Raw genomic sequence first — 22,526 nt, 5'->3', positions numbered from 1 at the left:
GTAACGGACAACCCCTCGCTTTACCCACGTCACAAGATTACCATTAGCCAGGGCTTTTTTACCAGTTTGTTCATGTCTCAGGTGCTAAAACTCAAGTCAAGAGGAAATTGTTTTAATAAGTGAGCCACAGCGACAAGAGTAGCAAGAAATGATGGAGAAAAGATAATCCAATGTAGGAAAGACTGAAAGAGTGGTGATACTTCACAACTGCTAGATTGAAAATTTAACCTGGGATTTTTCCCCTCTATAAAGTGGATATTTGCTGGGTCAGTTTAGGAAAAAATGCCACACATTTCCATGTTTTCCAAACTCCATTTCTCATAATAGCCCAGTGGCTTGGAGTGCTTGCTCTAATTTCTGTATTCCATTAAACAAGTGTGGGATTTCTTTTACTTCAAGAACTTTTATGTGCAGTGTTTCTTACTTTGCTCTTTGGTGACCTCACCATCACCCAAAGATTAATAATCCAAGCAGCAAGTGATTAGAAGGGATGGCTGTGTCTGTGGGTTTGTTTTTTTAAAGAATGGATTCGTCGAATGGAATTAACTGTGCCCTTCCAGAACATTGGATCTGTGTTCCCATTCAGATTTTGTTTGTAATTTCCCCACCCCCCACCATCAACAATGGCATAATGTACATTATGTGGTATCTGCCATTTTAAAACCATCTTAACCAAGGTCTCTCTCCTTCCTCTTTTGTTTTAAATGTAGGACATGGATTTGATTGACATACTATGGAGGCAAGATATAGATCTTGGTGTAAGTCGAGAAGTATTTGACTTCACTCAACGACTTCAGCATGAGCTGGAAAAACAGAAAACACTTGAAAGACAAGAAAGACAAGAACAACTCCAAAAGGAGCAAGAGAAAGCCTTTTTCGCTCAGTTACAACTAGATGAAGAGACAGGTGAATTCCTCCCGATTCAGCCAGCCCAACACATCTCATCAGAAACCAGTGGGTCTGCCAACTTCTCCCAGGTACAGAGTACTCATCCTCGGGAAGGTATATGGCAGGGTTAAGGAAAGAACATTGACCCAGGAGGTAAAACATCTGGATCTGAGTTCCAGCTTTGCCTCCTACTACATCTTGACCTTATCGAGTCAACTTCCCAACTTCAGCCTTCAGATGAGCTCAATACCTGACTTGCCTCGCAAAGTTGTTGTAAGGGTTAGGAGGACATAATTTACAGGAAAGAGCTTTGTAAGCTATAGAAACATCAAGGAAGGATCCAGCAGCAGCAACAGTAGTGGCAGCAGAACTAGCAGTAGGGATTACTTATGGCACTAACTGTTTCAGGCACTGTTCAAAACACTTGACATAATTGATTTAATCAACACAATTATATGAATTGGGTACCATTATCCCCATTTTATCTACAGGTGAGCACTTGAAGCTCAAACAGGCTAAATAACTTACCCAGGGCGCTCAAGAAATTGGGGGAGCCAAGATTTGAACCCAGTCAGTCTGGTTTGATTCTGCACTCTTAACTATTAAACTGATTTCTGAAATGAATTATGATTAACTAGATTGTAAACGTTTTAGGAACAATGGATGATTTTCTTCTTCCTTTATGTCATTCTCTATTATCCAGGTTTCCCACATTCCCAAACCAGATGCTCTGAACTTCGATGACTGCATGCAGCTTTTGGCCGAGACATTCCCGTTTGTAGATGACAATGAGGTATAACATTTGGTTAACAGCAAGACTCCACAACTGCATCTAATGTATCCTGTATGGAGCCCTTTAACGTCTCCCCATTAAAAAAAAGAATGAAAAAATCTATTTTAGGAGGCAATTTTGTCAAGGAAACCCTGGCCTACAGATAACTTTACAATTAAAAGAAAAAAGACCCCCCCACACAGTACAAAACCAAAAATGTTTACCCCTGCATAGCGAGAAACATGGCTCAGCATAACCATGGAAACAAGTCAGTCATTTGTTTATATGGGTACTTGGAAATAAATTTTGGTAAGTAAAAAGCAAGCTGGGCAATAAACCAAGACTTGTTCAATTAGCAATTTTAATTAATCTGTTGTGGTTGAAGCACTACACTAGGTATTATATAGATAGAAATTAAATCCTAATGATTGTTCTTATCTATTTTGAAGTTCACCTTCAAACGCATAAGATAAAACAGGCTAGTAAATGAGCAAATTTGGAGTCAGATGGGGCAGTAACAAATGATTTGTTTCATTCAGTAGAAACAGGGGTCCTAGGTGGTACTTCTAAGTGGAGAAATACAGAACTGCAGCCAGTTCAGTTGAAGGTGTCGTGATGGGGCCTTGGAGCGTGCTCATCCACTGTTGGTGGCAGACTCATGTAGATAAATGCCTTGTCGATTTTAGGTTTCTCCAGCTACGTTTCAATCACTTGCTCCTGATATTCCCAGCAACATTGAGAGCCCAGACTTCATTGCTCCTAACCAGGCCCAGTCACCTGAAACTCTTGTCCTTCAGCCAGCCGTTGCTGATTCAGACAATATGCAGCAGGACCTTGAGCAAGTTTGGGAGGAGCTATTATCCATTCCAGAATTACAGGTAACTAAGACCTAATAAGTAAATCCCAAAGATGCTATTTTATATTCAGTGCCTTTAAATTAGTCACTTTGGTTATTATTTATATGCCACCTACTTATAGGAAAGGTTGGAGGGTGCTTTTAAATTAGTCATGACAGCTGCCCATGCTCTCTTAAGTGCACTTCTGTTAGTTAAATGGGCTGGATATTTTGAAGACAGATCAAGTTATAAACCTGAAGTCTCATCTAGGAACTCTGAAATTAATACATATGCTTTTTTATCTGTTGGAAATGGGAATTATCTCAGAATTATAGAAGAGCTTGATGGGGGAGAGAGTTTACCATCAGCTATGGATTATCAGCTATCAAAAATACTAACCTTGATTTACATACTCTAACTTTCTTTTCCACAGTGTCTTAACATTCAAAATGACAAGCTGGTTGAGACTAGCACGGTTCCAAGTTCAGAAACCAAAGTGACAGAAATTGACAACAATTACCATTTCTACTCATCGATCCCCTCACTGGAAAAAGAAGTAGGTAACTGCAGTCCACAGCTTCTCAATGCTTTTGACGATTCCTTCAGCAGCATCCTCTCCACAGAAGACACCAGCCAGCTGACAATGAACTCATTAAACTCAGAGGCCACGATAAACACCGATTTTGGCGATGGGTTTTATTCTGCTTTCGTAGAGCCCAGTGTCAGCAATAGCATGCCCTCCTCGGCTACTTTAAGCCAGTCACTCTCTGAACTTCTCAACGGGCCCATTGATGTTTCTGATCTATCACTTTGTAAAGCCTTCAACCAAAATCACCCTGAAAGCACATCAGAATTCAATGATTCTGACTCTGGCATTTCACTGCGCACAAGTCCCAGCATGGCATCACCAGAACACTCAGTGGAATCTTCTACCTATGAAGATACACCACTTGGCTTCAGTGATTCTGAAATGGAAGAGACAGATAGTGCCCCTGGAAGTGTCAAACAGAATGGTCCTAAAACACAGCCAGTGCAGTCTTCTGGGGATACAGTCCAACCCATGTCACCATCTCAGGGGCACAGTGTTCCAGTGCATGATGCCCAGCGTGAAAACACGCCAAAGAAAGAAGTGCCTGTAAGTCCTGGTCATCGAAAAACCCCATTCACAAAAGACAAACACTCAAGCCGCTTGGAGGTTCATCTCACAAGAGATGAGCTAAGGGCAAAAGCTCTCCACATCCCATTCCCTGTCGAAAAGATCATTAACCTGCCTGTTGAAGACTTCAATGAAATGATGTCCAAGGAGCAGTTCAACGAGGCTCAACTCGCATTAATTCGAGACATACGCAGGAGGGGTAAGAATAAAGTGGCTGCTCAGAATTGCAGAAAAAGAAAACTGGAAAACATTGTGGAACTGGAGCAAGACTTGGATCATTTAAAAGATGAAAAAGAAAAATTGCTCAAAGAAAAAGGAGAAAACGACAAAAGCCTCCACCTATTGAAAAAACAACTCAGCACCTTGTATCTCGAAGTCTTCAGCATGCTACGTGACGAAGACGGAAGACCTTACTCCCCCAGCGAATACTCCCTGCAGCAGACGAGAGACGGCAGCGTGTTCCTTGTTCCCAAGAGCAGGAAGACAGACGTCAAGAAGTAGACTTGGGAAGATGACCTTTTGAGCTAGTGTTTTTTTTGTACTGTTATACTAAAAGCTCCTACTGTGATGTGAAATGCAGAAATATACTTTATAAGTAATTCTATGCAAATTTATAGTCAAAACTAGTGTAGAAAATATAAAACTTTAAAAAGCATTAAATAAAATAAGTTATCAGTATGCTGAATCAGTAGTTTCACTTTAACTGCAAACTTAATTTCTTAGAACACCATTTGGGCTAGTTTCTGTGTAAGTGTAAATACTACAAAAACTTTATTTATACTGTTCTTATCTCATTTGTTACGTTCCTAGATTTATATGATACATCTGGCTAAAAAGCAAATTGTTGCAAAACTAACCACTATGTACTTTTTTATAAATACTGTTATGAACAAAAAAATGGCATTTTTTTATATTAAATTGTCTAGCTCTGGCAAAAACAATTTAGTTGAAAAGCTGGTACTAATAAAGGAATATTATGACTGTTAAATTATTTTTCTGGAATTCATTCGAGTTTATTCGGTCTTTTCCATGCCATTAATAATACATATGTTTAAGTGGTTTGCATTTTCAGAATGTTTTCACTGAAACATAGGAAAAGCATTTCACACTAAACATTCTGGTGGCAGAGATATAGACGAAGCATATCAAGAAGATATTTTCTCTCTTCAACAGCAGGAACATCTCAACCGAGGAAAACATCCTACTTTGACATGAAAACATGGATTCATTTATTCACATCAATAGTATGCGAACTATGTGCTAAGCATTGTTTAAAGGACAAAATGGGAATCCCTGTCCTCCTGAACTACTGGAGGAAGACAGCAAACATACAATACTATGCCAGAAAGAGGACTGGGAAGACCAGCAAAAAGGAAGCATTGCGATTTAAAATAGGCTTGTAAATAGGAAAAGCCTCACTGAGGTGGCAACATTTGAAGGTGTGCGAGACCTCTTCTATAAGCTGAAGAGTATTGCAGACAGGACACAATCAGTCCAAAGGTTCTGAGGCCTGTGTAAGAACCAGGATTATATGGCTGAACAGAGGGGGAGAAAAATGGTGGGCAGGTAGAGTGAACATGGTACAGAGCCTCGTTAAGCCTCCAGAGGAGTAACATCTGATTTCTAAGTTTCCTCTGCCTTGTGTTGAGAACTGGCTAGAGGGTAAAGGTGGGAGCAGGGAGACCAATGGGGAGGCTCTGAAATAGTCACATGGGATACGCCATCATCCTACTGTAGGGTGACAGCAGGAGAGTGAGGCGGCATTGGATTCTGCAGGTTTCAAAAGTAGAACTAAAAGGGTTTCCTGACAGAATGGAGACAGGGTGAAGGTGGAGTCAGACTTGAACGTTCATCTTTAAGAAATGAACTGTCCAAGGACCGGCCCTGTGGCATAGAGGTTAAGTCTGGAGCACTCTGTTTCCACAGCCCAGGTTTGCAGATTTAGATCCTGGGTGTGGACCTACACCATTTGTCCGCCATGCTGTGGCAGCAACCTACATATAAACTGGAGGAAGGCTGGCACAGATGTTAGCTCAGGGTAATTCCTCCTCAGAAAAGACCTGAGCTGTCCAGATGGCTAAGGCTAGTTAGAGGGAGTCTAGGTGATGGGAAGATCAGTTCACTCTGGGACATACTGAGAGATTAAACATGTAACCAGCGGGTATAAAACCAAAGCCCCTCAAAACTGAAAATCTGCTGGCTGCCCAATAAACCATTTGTTGCACTGATTCACTATTTCTTCATCTAATCCAATGTCTGTCTGGTTTTGTTTTTAAGTGGGAAAATGGAGAGTCACCTGAGAGTTAATATGCATGTTTAGAATAAGCCCTACTACACGCAAATTATTCAGAAGGTTCTAGCAACCCATTAGGGAGCAACATGGTGCAGAGGTCCAACCGACCTAGCGCCAGACCACCTGGACTTGCCGCCGCCATTTTTCTAGAACCCCCAGTAACTCAAAGCACTTAGACGCCATTCCTCATCCATAAAGCAAGGATAAGCATTCAGTGAGTTACTCCACAAGTACTGTGCCTAGCTCATCGAGAGCACTAAAAACTTTTCATTTTCTTTAGCCTTGTATTACAATGCCTTTTTGTTCCAAGTGAAAGACCCAGAAATCAAATTAGCTTAAGAATTCAGTTAACTAGAAGGCTCAGGGTTGAAAATGACTTCAAAGAACAGATCTAAGCATTCAAATGTGAAGATTCTGCTGCTGGCCTTTCTTGTATGGTCAAGAATTTCTTCCTGTAGTGCTGGTGAGATCCCTGGAGGAGTCATCACTTTCCCAACCTCAGATGACAAAAGTCTCAGATCTTGAGTGAAGTGCCCCACACTTGGACAAAACTATGGGTGGGGATTGGGGGTGGTGGCAAGAATCTGTTAGCAGAGCCTCATCTGGAGCACCTGGAATTGGCCAGCACCTACTACAAGGAAGAGCATTCTGGGCGGAAACCTGATGACAAATGCCATCTCTCATGTGCACTTTTAGTCAAGTTTCAAAATATTTTATGGAGCTCATTCAAGATAACTGACCTTAGAACCTTAGTACCTAAACATCATTACTTTCAAGTACTAAACATACTGCATTATATAGTTAGAAACTAAAAATTCACAGCATAACAAATCCTAACCTCCCCAAGACTGAAAAAAAAGTTTTCATCTCAATCTGGAATTTAAATATTAGAGCCTTACATCTGTCCTCAAATTAAATGTGGCTATCCAATTGTTAAACCTTGAACTGTTTCTAGTTTTAAAATGTGTACCTATGCCTTTACACTCAAGTATATCAAGCACTCTCAGAATTTTAACTGCATGACACTGCATGTTACGTAAGAAACCATTTTCTGACTGAGATTTCTTGAGCCCTTTTGAGGGAAGGGGTGGACGCTCAGACATACCTTACAGACTTCTCATACCCATGCTTCTGTTTTAAGCCTCAGAACATTTACAAAGTAATTCTCATTCCTATTTTAAAGATATTTATCAGGCCAGTTTCAGTTTTCAGCTGATGCTTTTTAGTACTTTTTGAGGAAGTGGAAAAAATTTAAACACAATAAAAACTTCAATCCTCGGAGAAGAAGTCTCAAACTTGGGAATTATCTTTTAATGCCACCCAATAAAATTTTAGATCTTCTTCAGGATATTATGGCAGCACCCACAATTACCACCAAAAATACTATCTTTAGGGACCAAGGACCAGGCGCTAAGGCTCTTTAAGCCCGTTTTCACATTTAATCTTCAGACTTAAGGGTAGGTATCATCTCTGTTTTACAAAAAACTTAGCTGAAAACCGTTCTTAATCTGGATAGAATTTAGGTCAGGGAATTTTGATTGGGAGAACATTACTTCTTTATTTTCATTAACACTAAAACATTTCCTACAATGCTGCAGGCAACAAACCACAATGGTATTCACAGGACGTGTGACTTTTCATACTTGAAATCACAACTTTAATATCAGATTACTGTTCCAAGTTTCTCAAAATACCATTTATGCATCACAACTTCAAAGGTGTAAGTCAGACCCACCGCTAACCTCACTTAATACAGCACCCATTACTAAATCAAACTTAATATTTTGACAACTGTTTTCAATGTAATGTTTAATTCTACATATTTAACGCATATGAAATAAACATCCTAAAGGGTCTATTGGCATCAAACTGTCAAAGGGGAGCATGGCATAAAAAAATTAGAAAGCCACAAATAACTCGCCCAAGCTCACAAAACTACTACTATAAACTTTTTACTGACAAGTAAAACCTGCTATGTAAGAATCAAACAAAAACCTAATTGCATTTTCTTCCAGCACCTATTAAATAAGCGTGTGAGAGCAGATAATTGAGACTAAATCCAAACACATCAGAGTTCTTTGGATGTAGGCATACTTTACACTTCTGTTGACAGAAATGCATGGACTAATACACTTTTTAATTCTTTCTTTTTCTCCCCAAATACCCCCTAGTACATAGTTGTATATTCTTAGTTGTGGGTCCTTTCAGTTGCGGCATGTAGGATGCTGCTTCAGCATGGCCTGACAAGTGGTGCCACGTCCACGCCCAGGATCTGAACCAGTGAAACCCTGAGCCGCTGCAGCGTAGCGGGCGAACTTAACCACTCGGCCACAGGGCCGGTCCCTGGACTAACACATTTTTAAAATGACAATTACCTGTAGCTTTGATAGAGCTAGTTAGCATCTGATACAATTTCCATCTCTGTGATTATAAGCCCTTTATTAATTTTAATGGCCATAGAGATGTAGTGAAATTTAACCATATCTTTTGCAAGTATTTTAAAGGAGTCAACACTTGGACTCATTATTTATCCACACTTATCCATAAATGTTAGTAGTATGGTAAATAGTAAATTCCTATTTCCTAGCCTTCAGTACTGTGCTCATTTAACCTCTAGCACACAATGCACAGTTCAACGTGCCCGTGTGCTTCCCATTACGTGTCTTTGAAAACAAGCAAAAATGGCAGAATTTACCTATTGCTTTACTCTCCCCTCAACCCGTGGTACTTTCTATTCAATTCTAAGTCAACCTATTGTATTAGCAAGATCCCATTTTTGCAAAAGGAAACAGTAATCTTTAAAACATTTAATTGCAGTGTTATGATTACATGCATGCCTCCAATTTTTTATCTTGTTGCCTGAATACAGTTAAACTTACTGTATTTTCATTCTGAGAAAGTAAATATATACTTATTTTTGGTAGAAATGCAGCCTATTCCTGTTGAGTTATTCTGGGATTTAAGTATTAAACTGGAACTATAAGGTATTACAGGTGCAGAGAATATGAAACCACTGCATGTACTACAAGACCAGTGTTGACTACAAGCAAGATGCGTCGCAATTCTTTCCAAAAAAATCCTCACGTGGCTTCAATTCACAAAGCATTTCACTTAAAATGTTCTTAACATCTATTAATGAATGCTAAGAACCCAAACATTTGTGCTATAAAAACATTTCTTAAAATTATCAAAAACCTACCTCAAAAATTTATCAAAGTTGAACAAATGACTGTTATCACCTTTACTTGGGTTATACTGGACCACTGTAGCTTAAGGCTAACTTCATGAAACCTCTTTTCCCCCAGCCCACCCTCACACCACAAAATGCTCAACCACATCTTTTAAATTGATATGTGAAGGCATTCCAAGTTGCCTGTTAATTACCTACTAGTAAAGTATGTAATATTCACCTTTAGCATTTAAGTCACATGAAATTGTGAAGCGACAAAACACACACATTTCTAAAAATATTTTAATGAAAAAGTTCTTTCTGTAAACATTTCATTATACTACAAATGAAACATTTGAATCCATTACAGACCACCTCTTGTCTTAAAAATCAGAATAAAACACACTGAAGTTTAAAATTCTGTTTATATAGGTTAACAATCCTTCCATTTACCCCTGCACATGCTTATTCACTACTTTGCGACAGTACTGAAACCCCAAGAGACACTGTTTATTAGAAATGTTTCAAATTGTGACTTAGATACCGGAACTCTTAAAACCAAGCCTATTTCAGTTGTTTAGTTCCATAACAGATGTTCTTTATTATGAGATAAATTTCTTCTTTAGGACCTGAGTGCTGTCGAGCTTTTTTGTTTTTGAACCAATGTAGTGTGGGAAGCAGTAACCTATGAGTTGGTTTGACAAAATCAGTTAAAAAGTTTGCTGCAACCATTTCCCCCTTACACAACTTACTTTGTTTACCGGTGCTATGACTTAAAGAGCATTACATTTTTCAGAAATGACAGTGGAACTACGTTTAAAATAAAGTCACTTTATTTCTTTATAAAGAAACGAGATGGACTGGAAGGAACAATGCCTTTAAAAAAGAAAATGTTTCCTGTCTTAAGAAATCTACTCCACTAAAACCATGTTGTAAAGAAAACTTATTAAAAAGCTATTATTACCTTATTCAACACTTCATTCTATGGTGATGTGTAGAAATTCGGTCCTGATTTAGACACGGAAACAAAGAGCCAACCAGTCATTTTCTGAGAATAATCTCTGGCAATCTACTCTTGTTTATCTAAGAACTTGATTTACTTATAATTTAGAGACTAATTTTAAGCCTCTGTCCCCCCAAAAGTATTTTTTTAAAAAGTGAATCAACCTCAATTCTCAACTTTTGACAAGCCCTTTGGGGGCAGCAACAATAGCCCTTGTGAACAATCAGCAACTGATCTCAACAGTAGTTGAGTAGTATTTTAATTACTCTTTTGGAAAAGTTGTCTTTTAAAAAGAGGATTAGCAAGTTAGGCCCCACTCCTGGTTAACAGGTTAAACACAAAAAAAAAACAAACAAAAAAAACAAACTTAGCCTTAGTCCAAATAATTCCCTAAATTTATATTCAAGAGACCTTATACATGAGGCCACTTGAACGAAGACCATCTTCTCCATCTGTATCCTCTGACACCTCCCCAGCGCCCACTCTAAGGCGTTTTCCTAGAGCGCGTTGGCAACTTCACGCTTCTGTTTTAAGTCATGCTTATTACAAAATCTCAGGTTGCTCTTCATCGAAAATCGACTTTACCTAAAGACACCAACAAGGACTTGGATACACGGGGCCACATCTGACTAAGATGAACACTCATGGTTACTGCAGGGAAATTTTTTAAATTGTTTAAAATGTGTTGAATGTGGTTCCAAGAGTTTTCAGCTGAACAATTTTGCCAACGTACCTAATACTTTTAAAATATGTAACATCAATTTGTTGGGAAACAAATGGTGTCATCAGGTTTTACTGTGAGCTACAAACCTTACCCAGCCAGAAACCTTCGTATTTAAGATGGTAGGAAAGACATTCCTCTTTTAGGCAAGTGGGTTCTCATTCAACCTGCAAATCAAAAAGATTACTCTTACCTTGCTTTACAAAGAATTACTCTTTAATTAGTGAAAAAATTCAAATGCAAGCCTTACCTAATGCTTATTGCCCTTCCTTGCAGGTCTAAATGCTAGACCTAGTGACTGTGGCAACTATCTCTCATTGATGTTCCAAAAGGCGAAGAGCTCCTTCCTGCTAGACTTTCTTCGATATTTCAGTTGTAATAAGCAGATTTAACTAGCTTTTGGAAAGTTGCTCACTATCACCATAGTATCTTATGCCTTCACTTCTCTGTAGTTGAAGCTCTTGCTGCTGCCTTGTCATTCTTTATTTATGCTGACTTGTCCATACTCAACAGGCTGCTGAAGTCCTGTCTTAGTGAGTCTCCTTTGATCCACTGTGCTTAAAAAGCACATCTTAGGTCCTTTAAAGCTGGTTAAATCGCTCTCCTCATGGCTTACTTTTCCACACTGTTCACAAGAACTAAGCTAATACAACTTATAAACAGGTCACATACACAGATTTCACCTGCTTATAGGTTGCGAACACAGCTTACTGAAAATATTTCCACTATTAAACTAGTTCCAGAACACAGAAAGTTTGTTAACAGTACAATTAACCTCATATGCCATTAAAGGATACTGTCAAGGTTGTGTCAAACAATTTCACAAACATAGAAACAGGAAATGTTAATCTCCCCCATTCCTTTAACCTTTATTATATGAATAAAAGAACTTGAGACAATTTAGCTCAATTTTAATAAAATGTTTCCCAAGCATTATTTTGACCAGGTACCCAGGTTTAAGTTATGAACATTGACAGTGTCCATTTATATAACCACACTTGAAGTTGTTAAAGACTTAACCATTTTCTAATATTAGCCTATTTTCTATGCTGCTTATTCACATATGTCCATTAACAAACGGAATGTTGTCTGTTACATTTGTTGTTTTGTGAGTGTTTTCTGGAAAACTGCAGTATCTGTGAAGACCGATTTCCATGCTGGCATTGCATGCATCCAAATATTAATAATGCACAGAGGCACAGAATTAGAGCAACAAGAGAGCATATTCAAACACTAGCACGCCCCATTCCCCTTTTTATTGCTTGTTTTGCTTAGTACTTCTTAAAACAAAAGTAATCTCAAATCCAACGTTCAACTGCCAAAGAAAGAGTAACAGCAGGGCACATACTTAGGGCTCGAATGAAATTGAAAGCACTAGCTGGCGCAACAGTAGACAATTGGTTTTTATATATATGACCTTATTATCTAAAAACTCTTCTCAACCATGGTCTCCCAAGCAAATTGCTAATTCATACCAACATGATTTAGGTTCAAGCATAAACATGGAATAACAAGTGTGTTCTCTGGGATTTTAAGTAACTCAGGACCATCCAAATTGGAATCCAGGTTTTTGGCAAGTGAGAAGCTTGTACTAAGCAACTGTGCTACACTTCTGCAGTTAAGCCATTTGGGATGATTTTATCTAGACTATCCTTGGTTTCATCCAGTAAAATGTACAGGGTACAAACAGGAAAGCATGCCAGCCAGTTACGGGTTCAACAATGCATGATTTTTATTCTCTTGCTCTGAGAGCTTGTATCAAAAAAATATATATGTATACTAAACCAAGGAAAATAACTGAAGATTTATGGGCCTCTTGTGCTTTAAAAAGGAAAAAACTCAGGTAGCCACTAATGTGCCCAGTACAGCAAGGCTTAGTGGTCCTGCATTTAGAAAAGTTTCTAAGGTAGGAGGAAAGGGAAAACATCCACTACCCCTTTCCAGAACTTAAACAGAGGGCAGTAGACATTCTTTACGCCCAAATAAAACTACGGTAGCACTTGACATGTGACCAAGGTGAATGTAGAATGGAGGTGTTCTCAACACAGCTAGAACTCGGCAAAGCTAACACACTAAAATCATTACATTTTGAAAGAAAATGCACAAAAACCAAATAGGAATTTTGAGATTTTTTTCATTTGAAGGTAAATCTTAACGCTATTAAATTCACAAATATGCTAATTTAAATACCCAATTCTATTTATCTAAAACACACATTGCAAACATACAAACATCTATTCTCTCCACATGTCAGAGCCCATTCATTTCATGGTTTGGAAATGGGGAGAATAGAGTCCCCTTAAACTGCAAGTCAGCAGGTGTTTCTTTACAGTTAACTTTAGCAAAATTCATACAAAATAGTAATTAACAATGATCTTCTTTACTTGTTAACTCACAAGGAAACACCTTCAAAACTGCATTTTGTTAAAGTTTCTGTACTAAAATGTAGAAAAACTGAACTACACAAATATTGAAAAGTTAAAAATTCCTTAATTTTTTATTCCTGGTACCACTACCACAATTTACAGGGCAATATACCTGATGTAATGAAAAGAAAAAGAAAAAGACAAAGCTACAACAGATAAAAGACCTCAGGAATGTACATCTAATTGACACTACATTGCATTAATCAATAGCTGCACTTTTTGCAAACTGTGGCTATGACAGTCCTGAACAAGAAGGGTTTCCTGTTTAAGCTGCAGTAACTTTTCTGACTATGGATCATCGTTCCTCCTGTGGCAGATTTTTACAGTTCCTCTAATGCATTTGGGACGACTGTCTCAAAGTAACCTGCAGCTTTCCTGACAACTCCTCGCTCTCTCTCCTGCTAAGAACTGTAGCCTGTTGAATAATACAGGATAAAAAAATTATTACACTCAGTGAACAGTTCCACATATTATTTATCATCATGATTAAAATTTAAAGATACCTACCCTCTTCTGTTGAGTTTTTAGAACCTTCTGCTACCATATCCACCACTTCCACCACCAGATCCATAACCACCTGGAAATATACATGTAGAGTTTTTAAAGAAATATATGAGTTTTTGAACTAAAAAGGCTGTTAAGAATTTTAATTAAAAAAAACTATTTACCACCATAGGGACTGCCCGAACTTCTTCCACCAAAACTTCCCCCCTTCATGGGTCCGTAATTTGATTGCTGTTGTCCACTATAATTTCCGAAATCATTATAGTTTCCACCACCATAGTTACCTAAAATTACAAAGGTTTTATGTGTGGTTGACCTACACAATTTTTTCCTCTTTTAACATATGCAGCTATTATCTTTGGCAATCATGGCAGCATGCCCTACAACACTTAATGCAACCCTTCGAAAAGAAATTTCAGAGCTACCAAACTCTACCACAAACACAGAGGCCCATTAGGAGACCTCAGACATAGTGAGAGAAAGAAACAAACAGTGGACGATGGTCCAAAGAGCACATAAATAGATAACTTTACATTAGATGCTACCCCTCAGCACATGTTCTCTCCTTCATACCACTAACACCTATCAAAACCGCCAGTGTTTGATTCACTCTAATCCCAACGTAATACAACTTTTACATCAACCACAGCAAGTATTCTAATTCGTTAAGAAAAACCTCCTGTTGTTGACACATTACTACAGTCCAAGAAAACCCAGTGTTCCCAACAAACTTCTTTATCTATAATATCACGGAGTAAAGATGGACTTGCCTAAAGTCTGCAACCTGTGACACAGTAGGAGTCAAAGTACGTTTGTCACCTAGACCCCAGAAGATACCCTATTCATTTCAAAATGTCTGCATATTCAATTTACAGTTCCCATCTGTCCACTTTAAATGTGTCTAGAATTAAATAAAATTTTGGCAATACATTACTTATAAAGGTCCATTTCAACTAAACAAAATAAAAATTGAATACATTTTACCAATTTACAAAATAGCCAACAAAGAAAACTGTTTACCCACCATCTGAGTATTCTCTATTATAGAACATGAAATTTGACCATATGCTCCTTTTAACACTTTTTCAAACATCTGTAATGGTACTATATATAAACAACACTGAACATTTAAAAACAAGTGAAAACTTACCACCGCCAAAATTTCCTCCTTCATTGTAACCATCATATCCTCCACCACCACCGTATCCACCACCTTGGTTTCCATATCCTGGTCCTCCACCACCACCACCACCATACCCTCCTCTACTACTATAACCAGGACCACCGCCATAGTTGCCTAAAAAAAATCGGGTTACACAAAAACATAAATGCATACAGAGGATCAAGTTATTCAACTCTAGTTTATGTTACATTTAAACCACTGAATAATAAACCAATGAGTTGATTTAACTCTAAAGCCTGGTAATACCCAGTCAACAGAACAGCAAGAATCTGGGCTAGTAAGAATTCAGATGAACACTTAAATATCTTTCGGAACGAAAAAAAAAATTGTTTTAATGGTCTAAAATTTCACTAGGGAGAAGAGTGCAGTCTCCTCTGAGACATACAAACAATTCCAGCTCGACTGGTAATATAAAAAATTTTATTAGCCAAAACAAACTAGCTACTGTTAAATATTTAGGGTGAAAGTCTAGTCTATGGTTATTAGTTTAGTTTACTTTAACCGTCAAGCCGCACAAGTCTGGACTGAAATTAAATAAATGTAAACAGGTACTTAATTTTCAACAAAGTACAAAAACAAAGCCAAACCATCAAACATCAACTTAAAAGAACTTACCATCACCTCCAAATCCATTATATCCACCATCACCTCCTCCGTAACTACCTCTGCTGCCACCACCTCCACCATAGCCTCCTGAGGAAAGCAAAGTATGAATTGAAGGTATACAGTCAACTTACCAATAAATATTAGGTAGACATGTACTTAGAAAGTAACAAGCCTACCTCTTCCGCCAAAGTTTCCACCACGGCCGAAGTTACCTCCACCACCTCCAAAGTTTCCTCCACGACCCATAAAGTTCCCAGATCCACCTCCACGACCTTTAATACAGGCAAAGAGCTCTTTGAGAATCTTACCAACGCTATCTACACCAAATGTGTATGTATATATGGTACTACTCACCTCTCTGCGATCCAGCAGACTGCATTTCTTGTTTAGAAAGGGCCTTTTTCACTTCACAATTATGCCCATTAATAGTGTGGTATTTCTGAACTAATTTTTTTAATCAAACAAACAAACAAAAGTTAATGTTTGGAAAAGCACAAATAAATGATACCCTCTATCACTATGTAACTCATTAATATATCAAAAAGGTAGTAACTCGGGGGCAGGGGGACACGGACATTAATAACGTTTGTTTCTTGACCCAGATGCAGGTTACACAGGTGTAGTCACTTATGAAAATTGAACCATACGCTTCATATGCTATGATGCACAACACAAAATTGTAAGCATCTGAGCAAATTTCGTGTAGAAAAAACTATTTCTGCTTTCTCATTCAAGTTCCAATACATTGCCACTTACCAACAATTTTATCAACTGTATCATGATCATCAAATGTTACAAAAGCAAATCCTCTCTTTTTTCCACTCTGCCTGTCTTCCATAACTTCTATGGTTTCAATCTTGCCATACTTTTCAAAGTAGTCTCTCAAATTATACTCTTCTGTATCTTCCTTAATACCACCCACAAAAATTTTCTTCACTGTTAGATGGGCACCAGGCTTTACAGAATCCTGTAAATGAAAAATTCCTAAGTCAAAAACCCAAATTTTTTACAACAATTTCACGTTACACAACATGGCATTATTAAAATACCTCTCTAGAAACAGCTCTCTTTGGTTCCACTACACGCCCATCAACCTTGTGTGGTCGAGCACACATTGCTGCATCCACCTCTTCAACGCAAGAGTAAGTCACAAAACCAAAGCCCCTGGAACGTTTTGTTTGGGGGTCTCTCATTACCTACAAAATAAAAATTTTAAAACACTGAAACACACCTCCACAGGTCCTCTACCCTTTTTTAAGAAGCTTTTTTTGTTCCTTTAGTAACTTACAACACAATCTGTAAGGGTGCCCCATTTCTCAAAATGTTCTCTTAAACTATCATCTGTAGTTTCAAAGCTCAGACCACCAATAAACAGTTTTCTCAACTGCTCTGGTTCCTTTGGATCATGGCCCTGGGGAAACAAACGAATACATTGCAATTATTTCTTCTAGCAGGTGAACTGCTGAGAAAGATGCGCAAGCTTTTAATCTGCTACAAACAGTAGCTCAACACCAAATTCCTGTACAATTAGCACTTCGACCAGTTAAAAATTTGAGTAAGATCATAAACATCAACTGATTAAAGGAACCAAAATACCAAGAAATACTATAACTGAACTTTTAAATGACATGATCACTGCGACTAAATTGAAGTCCAAGAGAATTCCAGAATCGAAAATCCCTTAATTTTAAGGTATAACTAAAAGCACGTGGGGATAGATTTTAGAAATTACTACTGAGAAACCATTTCCTAAGAAACCAAAATGTTGTAGAAGCAGTGTTTCATCCATGCCATTTCTTTTCATGTTTTCCTTCCTGATGCTACACCCTAACAAGCATTTAATTTTAAACCATAAAACTGTTAACTACAACTTAAAAACTGAGTGACAAATTTAGGAATTCACCTGTTTCAAGCAAATCAAAATGTTAAGCTGATTATTCCTCAATACAAGGCTAAACAAGCATTTCCCCCAAAAGAAAACTATGAAAAACATCCACCACGTATCTTCATAGCTTTCTGTAACCAATTTATGTTATACGATATATGCTGCAAAAATTACCTAGTTACACTGCTACAAACGGCAAAACTTCAAATACAACATTTCATAGGTTCACAAAAAGGGCAAGGTGGACTTAAATATGCCATATACTGCTTGACCAGAATGCAGCACAAAACAGAATTGAGATTTTTCTTGAAAATTAACATGTGGCCTGAATTGTTTTTCAATTTAACTAACTCTTCAGTAAATTACATAAACTGCCATTTAATGCATGCATTAAGATACTGTTCATCAAAAGTCCTTAAATAAAGGGGCTCACATTCACATTCTAATGTCTTCCTGAGTCTTCTAAAAGTAGAGATCCTAAGGCATTTAACATGAAGAGACTGTCACATGCTAGAAGAAAATGTTAAATAATTAACAGCCTAAAGCATTAATTCACTTAGTCTCCTCAACTCTAGGTTAAATGCATTTAATTAACAATACAGAAAGCTGACACAAAGAATTACAATTCACACAAAATTATCTCAAACAAATGAAAAATTCAACCGTGGTTGCAGTCCTCTAAAACAAAAATCCAAGAAACTACAACCAGGGCCGACCCATCAGAAACGGGGAAAACGGAGACCAAAAAATGTTTAAGTTTCTATTTTACATCTGCACTCAAGTTCTGAGACAGAGTACTTCACCCACGTGGCGCGAAGATATGTATAATTCTAAGTACTTTAGCAAGATTAGCAGATCAGGAAGTATTTTTAAGCAGCCAACTTTTTAAAAAATTCCTATTTCCAACTGGGTGCTGCGAAGAAAAGAACAGGACAGAGAATTAAATTCTCGTTGCCTTAGAGAGGTCTGTAAGGCCTAGAAACGCGCCGGCAGAACTTCAGCGAGAGCACAACGCCCCATGCTTCGAGACCATTTGCGGTATTTTCGGCCGGGCTGCCTCCTCCCTCTTCCTTCCGATCCCGCGCTCTGGTTCCCGGCGGCGGAGCGAGGCGGCGGCCATTGCGGGCCAATGCGCCATTTCGTAACGCGGCAGCGGATCAATGTCAATGTGGCCGCCGCCCGCCTGCTCGCTCGCTCGCTCGCCCGGATGTGCCTGCTCGTCCCCTCCCCTCCCCCACCGCCTCCTCCCAACCGCTCCCGCCGAGGCCCGCCATGCCGCCCTCGGCCCCGGATGCGAGGCCGCGCGGTCGGCGGCCCGGCTCGCCTCCCGAGGTCTCGCCAGCCACGCTGCGCCTCCGAGGAGCCACCTGTGCAGCCGAAGGAGAAGGCGAGGCGGGCGAGGGGCCCCGAGGAGGCCTCCAAGGCCCGCTCCCCTCCCCCTCCCACCGCCTGGCTCAACGCAGAGCGCGGGACAGCCGACCCAGTCCACCCGGCCTCCCCGCTCCCACCGAGCCAGTCCCCCCTCGCCGGCCACTACCCGTCAACCCCCCGCTCTCCCCCTAATACCTCCTCCCCCCGGCGGCGGCGGCGACGGCCGGAGTCGGGCTGGGGGCGACCGGGCGGCGGTTTTACCTCCATTTTGAGACCGGACTCGCCTCTTCCAACTCGAGTTCAATATGGGACCGAGAGGAAGAGGCGGGGCCAGTCGTCACGTGACGCGCTTTCTGCGCGCCGCCGGCCCGGCGGGGGAGGGGCGAGTTGGAAAGGGGGCGTGGCCAACTGGGCGCGAAGAGGGACTGGACGAGCGGGTTGGCCGGCGGAGGGCGGGGGTGTGGCGGGCCGCGGGAGCGCGCGCGCCTCGCCAACTTCCAGTGCGGCGCCGCCCTTGCCGCCGTTCGCGCTCGGGCGGCCGCGGGGACGTCAGCTAGGGCTCAGCCAATGGCGAGCGCCCACGTCGGGCGAACGCCTCGTGACCGCGCGTCACCGGAGAAAAAGGCCTTTGCCTTTCTTCTCGCGCTCGTGTCCCCTCCCCCACGTAGGCCGCTGGGTCTGTATTTCCGAATTCATTTCATTCCCGTATCTGAATAAAACCACACTTTTTTCTCCTGTACTAGTATAAGGTTGCAAGAAAGTCCTCTCGCGGCGTTTCCTCGCTCATTTCCAAATGCCAGGCACCCGGTCTGTGACTGCGATGCCCACGGTGAGGGCCTGCACTGAAGATCTTGCGACACCTACGTATAGGAATCTTGGGCACCCTGGAAAGGCCTTAAAACGCGGCTGACATACTGAAATTTCACTCTTAACGAGCTGAGGCAGGACCGGTCGAGGTCTGTTCATTAGGGACTCATTGATGTCTTGAAATCTGTCGGCACTATTTTAACACTGTCTAGTTAGTGTGGACAGCTGAAGCAACTGTTCTCACGGACGGAATTCAAGGAAAGGTTTACAAAGTTTCCAAAAGTAGGATCACCGGATGTGCTATCTGTTCGCGAGTGATTTTTACCTTAATTTTCCAAGTGTTTTGTGAGGTATAACGAAGGAGATCAACTAAAGTGTTAGAAACTAGAGATCTAATCCTTTCTCAGCCTAGCCAAGTGATTTTAAATCATTCGACCTTGCTGAGTTTTGGTTTAAATTTTTTAAATTAAAATGGGGATGAGATTAGGAGATCCCCAAGACCTATGATAGCCATAAATTACCTTATGGGTCCATATTTAAACAAAGGTACTGATGAAAGTGACCACAATTGGCAAGTCTCCCTATCCTGCTAAGAAATGTCCTGTATTTTAATGTGGCAATGGATATGAGCAGCTCCTTTAGAATTGGTCTGGCCATCCCTTAGAAAGATTAGAAATCTAATCAATTATATTGTAAATTGTTTGAAAAACAGTTTGTGTTAACAAATGAGGAATAGTCGGCTTGGAGTTTGGAAAAAGGGAGGACAAAGAATAAGAATTTGTTGATGTTTATCTAGTATTGCACAGGTGGAACAGGTGTTTTATTTGGGAGACATAAACAGAAGGTACTCTGTTCTGGGCCAAAAACCAGTCACCAGGCGTTAATGTAACTTGAATGAAATAACCCTCCAAACTAGCCTCCTCCTATTGCTCTGATTCCATTATCACAAGCAAACTATATGTGTACTGGTTATCAGGTACTCCTCATAGCCAACAACAGTGCTTGAGACAATGGGAAAATATTCCCTTAGTGTCTCATTAATATATCAAGGCTTTTTGAGTTTGATTACTATGATATAGGCATGAATAACTTGGTCAATTCTCAGTATGTACAAAAACACAAAGTTAAAGACCTTAGGGAGACGGTATTCACACCAAGGTACCCTTGTGAGACATGCAACTTGATCCGGAAGACTGATCACTTGGCTTCACTTTTAGGGCTGTTTGGGTGTTTTCTAACCAAGTTACTTCTAATCAGTAACTTCTGTTATTATTCTTTCTTCTTTGAATTGTATTCAATTCTTGTATTAATTTGAGAAATGATGGGGGATGGGATACTAAGTGCTTCCATCCAGGAAAATGGTGTGTTAGTCCATTTATTCAGGTATTTTGTCCTTCAGTAAAATGTGGATTCATCCAGATTTGTTGTTTATCCAGACTCTGGTTTTTAGACATTAGCTGTTTTTTATGCTTTTGTCTAAACTTACCCTCCAGCTCTGGGGCCCATGGTATCTCATACAAATAACCCTGCTGCTGGGGCTGGCCCTGTGGTGGCCAAGCGGTTAAGTTCACGCGCTCCGCTGCAGGCGGTCCAGTGTTTCGTTGGTTCGAATCCTGGGCGCGGACATGGCACTGCTCATCAAACCATGCTGAGGCAGCGTCCTACATGCCACAACTAGAAGGACCCACAACGAAGAATATACAACTATGTACCAGGGGGCTTTGGGGAGAAAAAGGAAAAAATAAAATCTTATACAAATAATGCTGCTGGAGTTCTTGACCCTGTTGGACATACTTGAGCTTTGGCTGCTGTCTATCCTTGTAGCCCTGGCTGTCTTTGAAGTGTATGAGAGAGAGAAAAAGAGAGTATATGTAGTGGGGAGCAGGGGACAAGGGTTCTAGGGTCAAATGGGGTGACAGACAGACTTTATAAATAATCAATATCAGGGCCTCTCAACTTCTTTCATATCTCAATACATACAGAAAATGATAAATTTTGTACAACACAGTAGGTTATAAAAACAAAGAGATTTGGAGACATCTAAATTATAGTTGGTAAGAAAAATAAAATACAATGTATTAGGAAAGATATTAAAAATTGAATTTGAATAAAACCTTCACGTAAAATTTTTCCACGTTTTTTAATGATGGACTTAAACTTGTTTCTGTGAATGTATTTTCACGTTAGGTTTTATGGTTGAAATGGCTTTATGCAATTTCTGATCTAGACTTTTTAATGACAAACTCCTCATATTCTGAATAGTAATTATCAGTGAGGGACTTTGATCACAAAAGTGGGTGATAAAATATTTAAAACCATTTTATACAACCATTCAAAGTTTACAGTTGTAATTATATTTAAAGGATAACAACTCTTCCTTTTCTTTTATTGACAAATGTAATATTGCAATTTCATCTGATAATGCAAATGAATTTAAACCCAGTAGTACATTTGTATATCAAGATTTCCACATTGAACCTCTAGCTTTCCGAATATGCATGCCTTTCTTGTCAACAGTTAGTCTGGGGCCATTAAAAGAATGCATCACCACAAAGGAATAGAAATAGCCACTATGTTAAGACAAATATTAAGGGCATTTCCTGGAGCTGAGCCCACCAAGAACCCCACTCTGCTCAGGCTCCTCTCTCACACGCCTGACAGATTACCCTTGGGGCTGTGTGGTATGCCCCTTGGGCATCTGAATCACAAACTTGTGCTGTGGCTTCAGAGTCTCTGGTCCATGGTGGGCAATGGGGTGCTTTGCAGATAGACGCCCATGTGGCGGGCATCCTTGGCCACACATGGACAGAAGAACTGCAAGTGCTAGTTGTTGTCCTCTGTGCTTGCTGCTGCTTTGGTGTACACCCCAGACTGCTCTGCATAGGCTGCCCTGAGGAGCCCTAAAC

The 22,526-nt window shown here is 39.9% G+C and overlaps 2 protein-coding genes across 8 annotated transcripts in view; one reads left to right on the top strand and one right to left on the bottom strand.

Moving 5' to 3' along the window:
- Positions 1 to 4,640, top strand: part of NFE2L2 (NFE2 like bZIP transcription factor 2) — a 137,202-nt gene extending 132,562 nt beyond the window's left edge. For all 4 annotated transcript variants that reach the window (XM_070508161.1, XM_070508162.1, XM_014834037.3 and 1 more), the window contains 4 exons: positions 711 to 977; positions 1,592 to 1,681; positions 2,347 to 2,538; positions 2,930 to 4,640. In XM_070508161.1, the coding sequence (XP_070364262.1) occupies positions 714 to 977; positions 1,592 to 1,681; positions 2,347 to 2,538; positions 2,930 to 4,153 (1,770 nt within the window). In that variant the 5' untranslated portion in view covers positions 711 to 713 and the 3' untranslated portion in view covers positions 4,154 to 4,640. The remainder of the gene's footprint in view (positions 1 to 710; positions 978 to 1,591; positions 1,682 to 2,346; positions 2,539 to 2,929) is intronic.
- A 4,763-nt stretch (positions 4,641 to 9,403) lies between these two features.
- HNRNPA3 (heterogeneous nuclear ribonucleoprotein A3) lies at positions 9,404 to 19,187 on the bottom strand. 4 transcript variants are annotated; one of them, XM_070508164.1, is made up of 11 exons: positions 19,075 to 19,187; positions 16,846 to 16,968; positions 16,607 to 16,753; positions 16,314 to 16,524; positions 15,912 to 16,001; positions 15,734 to 15,829; positions 15,567 to 15,644; positions 14,919 to 15,065; positions 13,933 to 14,052; positions 13,772 to 13,841; positions 9,404 to 11,005 (listed from the first exon to the last, which is right to left on the bottom strand). In XM_070508164.1, exons 1-10 carry the CDS (start codon positions 19,078 to 19,080, stop codon positions 13,789 to 13,791), a joined length of 1,071 nt encoding a protein of 356 aa, XP_070364265.1. In that variant the 5' UTR covers positions 19,081 to 19,187; the 3' UTR covers positions 9,404 to 11,005; positions 13,772 to 13,788. The 4 variants fall into 4 exon arrangements, with proteins under 4 accessions (XP_070364265.1, XP_044624597.1, XP_014689527.1 ...); XM_044768662.2 differs by having other exon boundaries at positions 19,009 to 19,167; XM_014834041.3 differs by having other exon boundaries at positions 9,930 to 13,679.
- Between the last annotated feature and the right edge of the window lie 3,339 nt (positions 19,188 to 22,526).

Source organism: Equus asinus, chromosome 4, assembly GCF_041296235.1.
Source record: "Equus asinus isolate D_3611 breed Donkey chromosome 4, EquAss-T2T_v2, whole genome shotgun sequence".
NCBI classification, from domain to species: Eukaryota; Metazoa; Chordata; class Mammalia; order Perissodactyla; family Equidae; genus Equus; species Equus asinus.
Note: the sequence above shows the minus strand (reverse complement) of the source record. Positions and strands in the feature narration are given on the sequence as shown.

Bases quoted from the DNA above. Each gene is read 5' to 3' on its own strand.
- HNRNPA3 (XM_044768662.2), bottom strand. From the start codon at position 19,080: ATGGAGGTAAAACCGCCGCCCGGTCGCCCCCAGCCCGACTCCGGCCGT. The intron at 16,969-19,008 runs GTATTAGGGGGA...TTGTTTCCCCAG, and splicing joins GCCGCCGCCGGGGGGAGGAG to GGCCATGATCCAAAGGAACC. The intron at 16,754-16,845 runs GTAAGTTACTAA...TTTATTTTGTAG, and splicing joins GCACCCTTACAGATTGTGTT to GTAATGAGAGACCCCCAAAC.